Genomic DNA, 15,600 nt, shown 5'->3' with positions numbered 1-15,600 from the left:
GAAGTGTCTGTTCATGTCCTCTGCCCACTTTTTGATGGGGTTGTTTGTTTTTTTTCTTGTAAATTTGTTTGAGTTCATTGTAGATTCTGGATATTAGCCCTTTGTCAGATGAGTAGGTTGCAAAAATTTTCTCCCATTGTGTAGGTTGCCTGTTCACTCTGATGATAGTTTCTTTTGCTGTGCAGAAGCTCTTTAGTTTAATGAGATCCCATTTGTCGATTTTGGCTTTTGTTGCCATTGCTTTTGGTGTTTTAGACATGAAGTCCTTGTATTCAATTAGGAAAAGAGGGAGTCAAATTGTCCCTGTTTGCAGATGACATGATTGTATATCTAGAAAACCCCATTGTCTCAGCCCAAAATCTCCTTAAGCTGATTAGCAACTTCAGCAAAGTCTCAGGATACAAAATTAATGTACAAAAATCACAAGCATTCTTGTACACCAATAACAGACAAACAGAGAGCCAAATCATGAGTGAACTCCCATTCACAATTGCTTCAAAGAGAATAAAATACCTAGAAATCCAACTTACAAGGGATGTGAAGGACCTCTTCAAGGAGAACTACAAACCACTGCTCAATGAAATAAAAGAGGATACAAACAAATGGAAGAACATTCCATGCTCATGGGTTGGAAGAATCAATATCGTGAAAATGGCCATACTGCCCAAGGTAATTTATAGATTCAATGCCATCCCCATCAAGCTACCAATGACTTTCTTCACAGAATTGGAAAAAACTACTTTAAAGTTCATATGGAACCAAAAAAGAGCCCGCATTGCCAAGTCAATCCTAAGCCAAAAGAACAAAGCTGGAGGCATCACACTACCTGACTTTAAACTCTACTACAAGGCTACAGTAACCAAAACAGCATGGTACTGGTACCACTACAGAGACATAGATCAATGGAACAGAACAGAGCCCTCAGAAATGATGCCGCATAGCTACAACTATCTGATCTTTGACAAACCTGACAAAAACAAGAAATGGGGAAAGGATTCCCTATTTAATAAATGGTGCTGGGAAAGCTGGCTAGCCATATGTAGAAAGCTGCAACTGGATCCCTTCCTTACACCTTATACAAAAATTAATTCAAGATGGATTAAAGACTTATATGTTAGACCTAAAACCATTAAAATCCTACAAGAAAACCTAGGCAATACCATTCAGGACATAGGTGTGTGTCTTCTTTTGAGAATTGTCTCTCCATGTCCTTAGCCTTCTTTTTGATGGGTTTGTTTGTTTTTTTCTTCCCGATTTCTTTCAGTTTCTTCTAGATTCTGGATATTAGTCCTTTGTCTGATGTATAGATTGCAAAGATTTTCTCCCACTCTTTGGGTTGTCTGTTTACTCTGCTGATTGTTTGTTTTGCTGTGCAGAAGCTTTTTAGTTTAATGAAGTTCCATCTATTTATCTTTGTTTTTGTTGCATTTGCTTTTGGGTTTTTTGGACATGAAGTCGTTGCCTAAGCCAATGTCTAAAAGAGTTTTTGCGATGTTATCTTCTAGAATTTTTATAGTTTCAGGTCTTAGATTTTAAGTCCTTGATCCATCTTGAGTTGATTTTTGTATAAGGTGAGAGATGAGGATCCAGTTTCATTCTTCTACATGTGGCTTGGCAATTATCCCAGCACTATTTGTTGAATAGGGTGTCCTTTCTCCACTTTATGTTTTTGTTTGCTGTGTCAAAGATGAATTGGCTGTAAGTATTTGGTTTTATTTCTGGGTTCTCTATTCTGTCCCATTGGTCTATGTGCCTATTTTTATACCAGTACCATGCTGTTTTGGTGACTATGGGGTTATAGTATAGTTTGAAGTCAGGTAATATGATGCCTCCAGATTTCTTTTTTGCTTAGTCTTGCTTTGGCTATGTGGGCTCATTTTGGTTCCATATACATTTTAGGATTTTTTTTTTCTAGTTCTGTGAAGAATGATGTTGGTATTTTGATAGGAGTTGCACTTAATTTGTATATTGCTTTTGACAGTGTGGTCATTTTCACAGTATTGATTCTGCCCATCCATGAGCATGGGATATGTTTCCATTTGTGGGTGTTGTCTATGATTTCTTTCAGCAGTGTTTTGTAGTTTTCCTTGTAGAGGTCTTTTACCTCTTTGGTTAGGTATACTCCTAAGTATTTTATTTTTTGGAGCTATTGTAAAGGGGGTTGAGTTCTTGACTTGATTCTCAGTTTGGTTGCTGTTGATGTATAGCAGACCTACCGATTTGTTTACATTAATTTTGTATCTTGAAACTGCTGAATTCATTTATCAGTTATAGGAGCCTTTTGAAGGAGTCTTTAGGGTTTTCTAGGTATATGATCATATCATGAGCAAACAGTGACAATTTGACTTTCTCTTCATTGATTTGGATGCCCTTTTTTGCTTTCTCTTGTCTAATTGCTTTGTCTAGGACTTCCAGTACAATGTTGAATAGAAGTGGTGAGAGCGGGCATCCTCCTTGTCTTGTTCCAGTTTTCAGGGTTCAAGTTTTCAACTTTTCCCCATTCAGTATTATGTTGGCTGTGGGTTTGTCATCATGGCTTTTATTACATTAAGGTGTGTCCCATCTATGCTGATTTTGCTGAGGGTTTTAATCATTAAGGGATGCTGACTTATGTTAAATGTTTTTTTCTGCATCTATTGAAATGATCATGTGATTTTTGTTTTTAATTCTGTTTATATGGTGTATCACATTTATTAACTTGTGTATGTTAAACTATCCCTGCATACTGATATGAAACCCAGGTCATAGTGGATTATCTTTTTGATATACTGTTGGATTTGGTTAGCTAGTATTTTGTTAAGGATTTTTGCATCTATAGGCTGGGTGCGGTGGCTCAATCCTAGCAGTGCCTGTAATCCTAGCACTTTGGGAGACCGAGGTGGGTGGATCACCTGATGTCAGGAGTTCAAGACCGCCCTGGCCAACATAGTGAAACCCCATGTCTACTAAAAATACAAAATTAGCCAGGCGTGGTGGCACATGCCTGTAATCCCAGCTACTTGGGAGGCTGAGGCAGGAGAATCACTTGAACCCGGGAGGCAGAGGTTGCCATGATCTGAGATCACGCAGTTGCACTCCAGCCTCATTAAAAAGAGCAAAACTCTGTCTCAAAAAAAAAAAAAAAAAAAGAAACAAGAATTTTTGCATCTATATTTGTCAGAGATATTGATCTGTAGTTTTCTTTTTTTGTTATGTTCTTTCCTGGTTTTGGTATTAGGGTGATATTGGCTTCATAGAACAATTTAGGGAAGATTCCCTATTTCTCTATCTTGTGGAATAGTGTCAGTAGGATCGGTACCAGTTCTTCTTTGAATGTCTGATATAATTCAGCTGTGAATTCATCTAGTCCTGGAATTTTTTGTTGGCAGTTTTGTTGTTGTTGTTGTTGTTTTTAACCATTTCAACCTCACTGCTTATTATTGGTCTGTTCAGAGTTTCTATTTCTTCCTGGTTTAATCTAGGAGGGTTGTCTATTTCCAGGAATTTATCCATCTCTTCTAGGTTTTCTATGTGCGTAAAAGTATCAGAGTAGCCTTTAATGATCTTTTGTATTTCTGTGGTATCAGTTTTAATATCTCCCATTTCATTTCTAATTGAGCATATTTGGATTTTCTCTTTTTCTTCATTAATCTCGGTAATCATCTATCGATTTTGCTTATCTTTTCAAAGAACCATTCATTTGTTTCATTTATGTTTTGTATTGTTTTTTGTTTGTTTGTTTGTTTCCATTGCATTTAGTTCTGCTCTGATCTTGGTTATTTCTTTTCTTCTGCTGGGTTTGGTTTATTCTTGTTTCTCTAGTTCTTTGAGGTGTGACTTTAGATTGTCTGTTTTTGCTCTTTCAGATTTTTTGATGTGGCATTGAAGGCTATAAACTTTCCTCTTAGCACTCCGTTTACTGAATCCCAAAGATTTTGATAGGTTGTGTCACTATTATCATTCAGTTCAAAGAATTTTTAAATTTCCATCTTGATTTTATTGTTAACCCTATCATCATTCAGGAGCAGGCTGTTTAATTTCTGCAGTTTTGAGGATTCCTTTTGATTTCTACTTTTATTCCACTGTGGTCTGAGAGTACTTGATATAATTCCAGTTTTCTTAAATTTATTGAGACTCGTTTTATGGCCTATCCTATGGTCTGTCTTGGAGACTGTTCCATGTGCTGATGAATGGAATGTATATTCTGCAGTTGTTGGGTAGAACGTTGTGTAAAAATATCTGTTAAGCTCATTTGATCTAGGGTATATTTTAAATCCATTGTTTCTGTGTTGACTTTCTGTCTTGATGACCTGTCTAGTGCTGTCAGTGGAGTTTTGAAATCTGCCACTATTATTGTGTTGCTCTCTGTCTCATTTATTAGGTCTAGTAGTAGTTGTTTTATAAATTTGGGAGCTGCAGCGTTAATGCATATATATTTAGGATTGTGATATTTTCCTGTTGGACAAGTTCTTTTGTCTTTATATAATGTCAAAATATAATGTCTTTGTCTTTTTTAACTGCTGTTGCTTTAAAGTTTGTTTTGTCTGATATAAGAATAGCTACTTCTGCTCACTTTTGGTGTCCATTTGTATGGATTAATTTTTTCCCATCTCTTTACCTTAAGTTGATTTGAGTCCTTATGTGTTAGGCGAGTCTCTTGAAGACAGCAGATACTTGGTTGGTTAATTCTTATCCATTCTGCTATCCTGTATCTTTTAAGTAGAGCATTTAGGCCACTTACATTCAACATTAGTACTGAGATGCGAGGTACTATTCTATTCATTGTGCTATTTGTTGCCTGATACCCTTTTTAAAAATTTATTATGTCTTTGTTTTATAGGTCCTGTGAGATTTATGTTTTAAAGAGGTTCTATTTTGGTGTATGTCAAGGATTTGTTTCAAGATTTAGAGCTCCTTTTAGCGGTTCTTGTAGTGCTGGTTTGGTAGTGGCAAATTCTCTCAGCATTTGTTTGTCTGAAAAAGATTGTATATTTCCTTCATTTATGGAGCTTAGTTTCACTGGATGCAAAATTATTGGCCAATAATTTTTTTTTTAAGGAGGCTGAAGATGGGGCCGTAATCCCTTCTAGCTTGTAGGGTTTCTGTGGAGAAATCTGCTGTTAATCTGATAGGTTTTTGTTTTTAGGTTACCTGGTGCTTTTTCCTCGCAGCTTTTAAGATCCTTTCCTTCATCTTGGCTTTGGATAACCTGATGACTACGTGTCTAGGCAATGATCTTTTTGCAATAAATTTCCCAGGTGTTCTTTGAGCTGCTATGTATTTAGATCTCTAGCCATGCTGGGAAGTTTTCCTTAATTATTCCCTCAAATATGTTTTTCAAACTTTTAGATTTCTTTTCTTCCTCAGGAACACCAATTATTCTTAGTTTTGGTCATTTAACATAATCCCAACTTCTTGGAGGCTTTGTTTATTTATTTATTTTGATTCTCTTTTCTTTTTCTTTGTGGATTGAGTTAATTCAAAAATCTTGTCTTCGAGCTCTGAAATTCTTTATTCTGCTTGTTTGATTCTATTGCTGAGACTTTACAGTGCATTTTGCATTTCTTTTAAGTGTGTCCTTCATTTCCAGAAGTTGTGATTATTTTTTATTTATGCTATCTAGTTCACTGAACATTTTTCCCTTCATATCTTGTATCACATTTTTTATTTCATTAAGTTGGACTTCACCTTTCTCTGGTGCCTCCTTGATTAGCTTAATAATCAACCTTCTGAATTCTTTTCCTGGCAATTCAGGGATTTCTTCTTGGTTTGGATCCATTGCGATCCATTGCTGATAAGCTAGTGTGATCTTTTAGGGGGATGTTTAAGAACTTTGGTTTTGTTATATTATCACAATTGTTTTTCTGGTTTCTTATTTGGGCAGACTATGTCAGAGGGAAGTTCTGAGGCTCAAGGGCTGCTGTTCAGATTATTTTGTCCCACCAGGTGTTCCATTGATGTAGTGCTCCCCTCCTTCCCCTAGGGATGAGGCTTCCTGAGAGCCAAACTGTAGTGATTGTTATTTCTCTTCTGGATCTGGCCACCCAACAGAGTTACCAGGCTCCAGGCTGGTACTGGGACATGTCTGCACAGAGTACTGTGATGTGAACTGTCTTCAGGTCTCACAGCCATGGATAGCAGCACAATTTTTCAGCTGTCTCTGGGGCCTGCCGGAGCAATCTGCTTCCTTCAAAGGGTCTGTGGGTTCTCCTGATCCACCTTTGTCTCACATTACCTTATGCTGGTCCCTCTGCCTAGAAGATCCTCTTTGTCCTTCAAAATTCTTCATCCTTTAAGACTCAGCTTAGATATTAGCTTTTTTCGTGATGAGTAAGGCCTTCCATGTCAATTTCTTCTTCCTCTGTGCCCTTGTAGCACTTTGTTCATATAAAGTGGAATTTCTTATGTTGTGTTGTAGTGTCTAGATTGTAATCTCAAGGGCGAGGTTTGTATCTTATTCATCTTTCTGTTCCTGGTTCCATGTGTTGCTTGACAGAGTGGGGGTTAAGTAAATGTTGCTAAGTTGTATGGTATTAACATCTAAAAATTAAGAAGGTACTAAAGGATTCATTAGGCAGAAAGAAAAATTCTTATTTTTCCATCTTAAATGTATATTCTTTTAGTGTTTCACTTAGTTTCCCTTTTTCTCCCCTTAGTATACAACACGCTCATTTGTGTTTCTCAGACAACTGATACTTCATTTTCTTTATATAAAGATCACCATCTCGTAATAGCTGTGTCCAGAGTCATAAGCTAGTAAGGTGGTGGAAGTGGGGTTTGTCTGCCTTAAGTGCTCAGACATGTAGCTACTTGGCCACTCCTTACCATGTGTGCTCATGAATAAGTTACAGAGTTTTCTGAGTCTCAGTTTATAAGTGTAAATAAAGGATAATAATAGCACCTACCTCATAGGGTTCTTGGGAGAAATGAATAAGAATATCTATGTGAACACTCAGAGTTTAGCCCAAAGTAAATACCCAATAAACAGAGCTGCACCATCAATTATTATTATTATTATTATTATTATTATTATTATTACTACTACTACTACTTCTTTATGTTATGTAGGAGACATACAGGTAACCTTTCTTTTCTTGATTTAGACTGTTAGGAGTCATGGAAATTAAGAGTTTTGGCCCATCTTCAAAAGCTGTCTGCCAGGCCACACTTTATATAGTCTTAGAATATTACATTTGGAAGAGATTTTGGAGGACAACTGGTCTAACAAGTGCTTATCCAAAGCAGCAGTCCTCTCTTCAGTTTTCAGTCAAAGGCGATTAGTCATCTAGAGACTATCAGAACATTTACAGTAATAGAAGCTGCCACTTTAGAAGGATGTGATTGTTTAAAAATCATGTATGTGTACTTTACTTTTTTTTTTTTTTAAGTTCTGTCTTCTGTAAGATTGTAAAAATCCTTTATTCACACTGTAATCCTTTATCGGAGGACCCTGCCCCCAATATTTCATCATAAGTTCTATTTTCCGTAAGTGTTGGCAGGCTGAGAAATAAAGAGTACAAAGAGAGGAATTTTACAGCTGGGCCTCTGGGGGTGATACCACATATCGGTAGGACCGTGATGCCCACCTGAGCTGCAAAACCAGCAGGTTTTTATTGAGGACTTCAAAAGGGGAGGGGGTGTATGAACAGGGAGTAGGTCACAAAGATCACATGCTTCAAAGGGCAAAAAGAACAAAGATCACATGCTTCTGAGGCCAATAAAGATCATCAAAAACTCCTGATAAGGGTCTATGTTCAGCTGTGCACGTATTGTCTTGATAAACATCTTAAACAACATAAAACAGGTTTTGAGAGCAGAGAACCGGTCTGACCTCAAATACACCAGGGTGGGTTTTTTTCCCTAATAAGACTGAGGGTACTGCAGGAGACCAGGGTGTATTTCAGTCCTTATCTCAACCGCATAAGACAGACACTCCCAGAGTGGCCGTTTATAGACCTCCCCCAAGGAATGCAGTTCTTTTCCTAGGGTCTTAATATTTAAAAGAATTTAGTGATATTGTTCCTACTTGCACATCCATTTATAGGCTCTCTGCAAGAAGAAAAATATGTCTCTATTCTGCCCAACCCCGCAGGCAGTCAGACCTTATGGTTGTCTTCCCTTATTCCCTAAAATCGCTGTTATTCTGTTCTTTTTGAAGGTGCACCGATTTCATATTGTTTAAGCACACGTTTTACAATCAATTTGTACAGTTAACGCAATCATCACAGTGGTCCTGAGGTGACGTACATCCTCAGTTTACGAAGATAACAGGATTAAGAGATTAAAGTGAGACACGCATAAGAAATTATAAGAGTATTATTTGGGAACTGATAAATGTCCATGAAATCTTCACAATGTATGTTCAGAGATTGCAGTAAAGACAGGTATAAAAAATTATAAAAGTATTAATTTTGGGAACTGATATATGTCCATATTGAAATGAAATATTCACAATTTATGTTCCTCTGCCACGGCTCCAGCTGGTCCCTCCGTTCAGGGTCCCTGACTTCCCGCAACAATCCTTAGTCCTCCAAAATATTTGGACAGACTAACCTCTGTAGTAGTGGTTCTCAGAGTGTGGTCCAGGGATCCTTTTTAACTCAGACACTTTCCCCAGGAGTCTTTCTTCTTTTATCCCCCTTGTTTTAAATCAGAGAATCTATGAAGACCCTGGTAGTGTAGACCAAGTTCTTTATGTGCATTTTTCTGTAGCAAGACTCAGTGACCTAAAAATGTTTAAGAATCACTGGCTTGGACATGCTTGTGATTACATTTTGCCCTGAAATGAATTATGACATGTGCATCTCAATGGGACAAAAAAAAAAAGGTTAAGAACCACTGATTTTTAGTTTTCTCATAATGATAAGAAAGTTATTGAATAAAAAGGTTAGGAATTACCAAAAAAGGAAAATCTGAGCGTTAAAACAGAGATAGAGACATAAAGTTCACCTGTGTCCACTGAGCCACTACCCTGACATCTTTTGTAGAAGTCTTCCCATCTAGTCTGCTTAGGGAATGGTTTCCGACATAATAAGGGATGCTAAGCAGACAGTAAAATTCAGTAAAGTGGTCTTTTTGTTTGAAAACATGTATGTTCCAGAATAAGGAATAACTGTTTTGTCTTGCAGTGGATAATCACTTTAGTTAAACATACATAGTTTTGTGACTGTTATATATTCAAATACACACATATGCACAGGCACAAATATGGTGCTTAACATAGTCCTATATCCCCTTCAAGATCAACCCTGTCCCTGTTTGTTTTTCCCTTGCTGTACCAAGTCATATAATGTGCTATTGGTAATATAATGGATAGTAATTATCTCCTCAAAATAGTCATCCTGCCTCCTTAAGACCACAAAATGTTATTACATGGGAAAGTACTATTGGAAGTGCAGACCAACTGAGAAGTTAGGCAGAAAACCTTGCAAGTTTGCTTTCCTGAGTTCTCTCTAGATCATTGTCACTCCAAATGAATTTCGTTTGCAAGTTTTGATAAAACTCATGCACATATACCTTTTGTTTTTGTACACAGCTATCTTGTCATTAGCCAATTAAATAATCACAGTAATGCCTATGAGATATGTAACATTTCCACAATTTTGCACGATATCTAAAATAAAAAGTATTATAGCTATACATATATTTTAAAATTCAGTAGAGGGCACAGTACCATATATTAAAGATGCTAAAATTTGAATAAAAGTATAAACTGTGTTTTAAAACATTTTTATGGGTTTTTTTTAAACTTAAATTGATAAAATCATTGAAACCATCCTAATCATGAAAGTTGCAGGGAACATAATTGTTTTATATTTCTGAAACATATATTGTCATTTTAGCTTGCTATAGGAATGGCAATATAAAGCTGCAGAAAGTACAGTTAACAAAAATCTGAGAAGTTTAATGTATATAATATACCATTATAGATTATAACTGTTTAAAAAGATAGGTTGGAAACCTTGCTTTTACTTTATCTCTTTTCCAAATTTAAAGTAGGTATAGGTCTTTAGCAGGAGGTGTAGAATTGATTAGAGCTGTGATGGTTACTTCAGTTGATAATAGAAAGAAGGACAATTTGAGGTAAAGTAGAGAATTAAGAGGGGAATTGAAGGCAGGGACACATGCTGATGCCTTTAGCCTTTTCTTTTTTATTTTTCAACATAAAATATGTAAGATGCCTTCCCTGCCAGTGAGCTACTTGCTTCAATGTAAATTAAAGTCTGTATGGTGTATGGACTTAATAAGGTGAACTAAGCATTGGTTTTATTTTTTTTCCTCTCAGAACTTCTACTTAAGGATTGGCATAAAGTGAGAATTCCTGCAGTAATGTCCAACCTTTCTCATTTAGGATTTGGTACTGCATCATGCCCAAGTGGGTGTTGAATAAATGCTGTTGGATGATGATAAAAGGATTTTTTTTGGGAGGAATTCTCTCTTTTTTTTTTTTTTTTTGAGGAATTCTCTTTATGCTTATGCGGGGCACATTTCTCACAGTGCTCTCGGAGTCTTTGGAAAACAGAAATCTTGTTTGAACTTCAACTGTTGTACTGTATACATTTTGCCTGTTAAGCTACTCTAATTTTATATGAATCTTCTTTTTCCCTTTTTTTTTTTTTGAGATAGAGTTTCGCTCTTGTCGCCCAGGCTGGAGTGCCGTGGTGCAATCTCAGCTCACTGTAACCTCCACCTCCTGGGATCAAGCGATTCTCCTGCCTCAGCCTCCCGAGTAGCTGGGATTACTGGCATCTGCCACCACACTTGGCTAGTTTTTGTATTTTTAGTAGAGGCAGGGTTTCACCGTGTTGGCCAGACAGGTCTCAAACTCCTGACCTCAGATGATTCGCCTGCCTTGGCCTCCCAAAGTGCTGAGATTACAGGCGTGAGCCACCATGCCCAGCCATGAACTTTGAAAAATTGATTTATTTGGCACAGTGCAAAATCCTGTAAACATTTGAATGTAATATAACGGATTTTAACTGGAATATTTAGGAAGAATAAGAGTAAGTGAATTTGAATAATAAACACAAAGACTTTTCAAGGGTGTAATTTGGGTTTAGGAGTTTTATGAATAGAACTCATCCACTGTATATTTACTTGATGCTAAATGACAAGATAATTGTTATTGCATAGAGTGTTTGAAAAATTAGAATGTTAGCACAACATCCTGAAATTGTCTCTGTTTGAGATATGTATTGTCTGAATGCATGTAGCAAGCAGTTTTATTTTGGACTCATGAAAACATTAATTTCTAAACATTTTCTTAGTTTCCTTTAAATCAACAAACTTTATGAGAAAATATCACTGTTTTCTTGGGGGGTGGGTGTAGGGAATGATGTATTCTGCTCCAAGATATGCTTTAGGGAAATTACTTGGAAGTCAAGGATTCTCAAGTGGAAAAACTTCAACTTCAATTTGCTGTAATATGTTCTATAAATCTATTAAATCTTGACATGTGAAGACATGTAAATGTGGCATTCGAAACAAAGAGCTATAGAGGTTTTCCCCTTTCACAGTAGGGTCACTTACTAGATAATTTGCATTGGTTGAATATTTGAAAAATAGTCTAGAATAATTGTATTATCTTCTTGCTTTCTCATCATTAATGTTATGTATATTATTTTCTTTCAGTTGGATATGTCAAGTGACCAGATAGCTGCCAATCTGCAAGCAGTTATTAATGAAGTTTGTAGGCACAGACCGCTAAATTTGGGTAAGTGGTTTGCTGAGGGTAGACTTCCCTATGACCCTGTGATACTTTAAAATGTAAAATATAAAGGAAAAAGTCAAATTAACATGCAAGTATCATAGCAAAATGTAAAATATTAAATAAAAAATCAAGTTAACATGCAAGTTTTATATTTCCAGGGATTAAATAAATAAATTTTTTTTTTTTTTTTTTTTTTTTTTTTTTGAGACGGAGTCTCGCTCTGTCGCCCAGGCTGGAGTGCAGTGGTGCAATCTCGGCTCACTGCAAGCTCCGCCTCCCGGGTTCACGCCATTCTCCTGCCTCAGCCTCTCCGAGTAGCTGGGACTACAGGCGCCCGCCACCGCGCCCGGCTAATTTTTTGTATTTTTAGTAGAGACGGGGTTTCACCGTGGTCTCGATCTCCTGACCTCGTGATCCGCCCGCCTCGGCCTCCCAAAGTGCTGGGATTACAAGCGTGAGCCACCGCGCCCGGCCAATAAAATTTAATTATCCAAAGGATTTCTGTAGCATTAATAAGGAATGCATCCTGAAACCTCTGTAGATTCCCACATTATTACTACTAATAAATGTAGCAAAGTTTGAAAGAAAACTGTAACTAATTGCTTTAAACTTACAATGATATTAGGGACTAAAATTATTTCTAAAATGATATTTTGAAACCAGATCATTCACTTTGTCATTGGCACTAGCAATTAGTTTTCTTAATCTTGTTTATTTATTATAGGAAAGAAAGAAGATCATTTTATTATGTCATGAGAGTCATTTATAAATGATGTGACTCACAGAGAGTCACTCACCTCAGTTGAGATGCGGAAGCTGTGTAGTAGGCTAGAACACAGGCGTCCAGTTCCTTTATCATTGCATTGTGTGCTGTTCAAATTCCTTCCTCAGACAAATTTCACTTGTGGATGCTTGAAGCCAAGCAAGGGTCCATTATACTCAATTGACTATTCATTTGTAGGTTTACCATGATAAGAATTTGTCAGGTTTAGTTTTTATAACCAAGTTTATAATTAAAACACCATCTTAAGCTATTTTTCACCTTCTTTGGGAGTTAACCATACTGGTGAATAAATACCACCCTTGTTAATTTTCTTGTCCTAAATATGGCCATACTACGAAGTAATTGGATGTGGATGGATTCTTATAGTCCACAGATAGCTTTGATTTCAGTACAGGATCCTCTGAGACAATAGCAGGAGTAGATGATGGACAGCGAATCCTCAAAATGTTGTTATTCTCTTTTTGCTATTTCATATGAAGCCCCTTAGCATGTTTAAATGTTGTGATTCTCTTTTTGCCCTTTTATTTTAGTTTTTGAGATGGAGTCTCACTCTGTCGCCCAGGCTGGAGTGCAGTGGTTTGTTGTCAGCTCACTGCAACCTCTGCCTCCCGGGTTCAAGCAATTCTCCTGCCTCAGCCTCCCAAGTAGCTGGGATTACAGGCGCCTGCCACCATGCCAGCTAATTTTTGTATTTTTAGTAGAGGTGGAGTTTCACCATGTTGGCCAGGCTGGTCTCGAACTCCTGACCTCAGGTGATCCACCCACCTTGGCCTCCCAAAGTGCTGGGATTACAGGTGTGAGCCACGGTGTCCGGCTGTGTTTTTGCTATTTTAAATGAAGCCCTTTAATGCTGTTCTTATGAAAAGCATTTTAGTTTTTAGGGAATTTTACCAACTGTGTGGTAACACAAAGGTAGCATCTGTGCTGACTGTTTTAAATAAATATTTATAATATTTCCATCAAATGTAAATATCACCACCTGCTCCCTTCACTGTTGACTTTGCAATACAATAAATTCTAGGTGATCATCTTCTGGAAGAGAGAAATGAATTATTAGTGAGTATGTGTAGTTTCAAGGATAAATCTCTAATATTCTAGAGTACAACTTGTTTGTCTTCTAGAAATGAAACTATCTTCCCCTTATAATTCAAAATATTAGTTCAGTAATACAGTACTTTTCATGTGAAAATATGACATGAGTTCTATAAGTTTTCCTGTTGTATATTTGTACAACAGGTCCTTGAATAACATCCTTTTGTTCAATGTTATTTCATTATAACATTGATAAGAAAAAAATAGATTCCTGGCCAGAGCCACTGTCTGTGTGGAGTTTGCATGTTCTCCTCATGTCTGCATGGGTTCTCTGGGTACTTCGGTTTCCTCCTGCATCCCAAAGATGGGCATGTTAGGTTAATTGGTATGTCTGCATGGTCCCGGTGTGAGTGAGTGTGGGGGGTGTGTACGTGTGCCCTGCAATGAGATGCTGCTTATCCGGAGATCATTCCCACCTAAGCTCTGACCTGCCAGGATAGGCTTTGGCCTCCCGCAACCCTGGACTGGAATAAGGGAGTTGGAAGATGAATTAATGAATACAAACTATTGTAAAATAAAAATATGCAAAGTATATTATAATCATTCAAATGCAGGACAATAAATGATGTGGTATGAAAGCACTCAGTGAGGCAACCATATTTGTTAGTTGGTTTTTGAACTGCATGGTGGCAGAAGGAGCTTCTTACAGTTTTCACTTTGCAAACACTTAGTCTTTAAGTCACCACCGCTATGACTCCTGTCACTCTGATTCATCCACAGTTGGGTAAATAATTACTGCTTTTATTAATCTTAAATATATTTATAGTTCAAATTTATTTCAGTGGTTAATATTAGAAGTGTTTGAGCTCTTTATTTAGAAGCTTGTTGATATTTTTGTGACTAGAAATATGCCTTAGAAACTTAACTCTTATTAATTAGCCTATGGTACAATTCATTTCTTTATAATTTTTTTTTGCTTAAAGTTGCAGTTTCCAAGAACCTAGTGACAATATTAAGTGAGGACTTACTGTATTTGCTTAAGAGGTGGTATTGTGATATAAAATCAAAGTTGATTCTCGTTTTTGTTTCCAGGTCCCTTTGTGGTACGTGCTTTCCTTCGCAGTTCAACAAGTGAAGGTTTATTACTGAAGATTGATCCATTGTTGCCTAAAGAAGTAAAAAATGAAGAAAGTAAAAAAGAAGACGCCTAAATGTGTTGAATTGTGAAATTACTTTCAGTGATTTAAGAAGCAATGGAGAAAATGATTAAACTGCATAATTTTGTATTTGATGTCTTGTTATTGATCATACTTGAAAGTGAACTTTAACACTGAAAAATCATACAGTCATTTCAAGAATAAGAAAATAAAATTTTCTCTTTGTCTGAACCTGCCTTTTAGACCTTGTGACATTTTCTTTTTTAGAATCCAGAGTCTACGTATTGGTAATTATAGCAGCAGTTTCTAGCTTAATAACTTTCCCTTGGGAGTCATAACCATCTGAGGGAATAGTAACATCCTCAGTTCCCATAAAGCAGAAGATGGCAGAATCATGAGCTACATTACAAATATAATTATTTTATTTTTTAAAAAAAGGAAAATATGCATTCTAAAGAATTCTGAATACTATTTATGATAGCATGAATATAGAAAATTACTAAGTCACTAAAACGTATGTTGGGTAATCTCTTTTTAGGAATTGATTTGTAATTTTATATATATATAATATGTATATGTAATATATAGTAATACATATGTAATTATGTAATATGTAATATACATTTGTAATAATACCACATTTTTTTATATATATACAAAATTATTCATTTTTTTCTTTTTTTATTATTATACTTTAGGTTTTAGGGTACATGTGCACAATGTGCAGGTTTGTTACATATGTATCCATGTGCCATGTTGTTTTGCTGTACCCATTAACTTGTCATTTAGCATTAGGTATATCTCCAGATGCTGTCCCTCCCCCCTCCCCCCACCCCACAACAGTCCCTGGAGTGTGATGTTCCCCTTCCTGTGTCCATGAGTTCTCATTGTTCAATTCCCACCTATGAGTGAGAACATGCAGTGTTTGGTTTTTTGTC

At 36.5% G+C, this 15,600-nt stretch overlaps 1 protein-coding gene across 1 annotated transcript in view; it reads left to right on the top strand.

The window, feature by feature from the left end:
- The window catches only part of MRPL1 (mitochondrial ribosomal protein L1), a 104,164-nt gene extending 89,271 nt beyond the window's left edge, over nt 1-14,893 (top strand). The window contains exons 8-9 of the mRNA XM_063610385.1: nt 11,611-11,692; nt 14,598-14,893. Of these exons, the coding sequence (XP_063466455.1) occupies nt 11,611-11,692; nt 14,598-14,716 (201 nt within the window). The 3' untranslated portion in view covers nt 14,717-14,893. The remainder of the gene's footprint in view (nt 1-11,610; nt 11,693-14,597) is intronic.
- The last annotated feature ends 707 nt before the right edge of the window (nt 14,894-15,600 follow it).

The sequence above is a fragment of the Symphalangus syndactylus genome, chromosome 10 (assembly GCF_028878055.3).
Source record: "Symphalangus syndactylus isolate Jambi chromosome 10, NHGRI_mSymSyn1-v2.1_pri, whole genome shotgun sequence".
NCBI lineage: Eukaryota > Metazoa > Chordata > Mammalia > Primates > Hylobatidae > Symphalangus > Symphalangus syndactylus.
The sequence above is the reverse complement of the archived record's forward strand: the minus strand, read 5'-3'. Positions and strand labels throughout refer to the sequence as shown.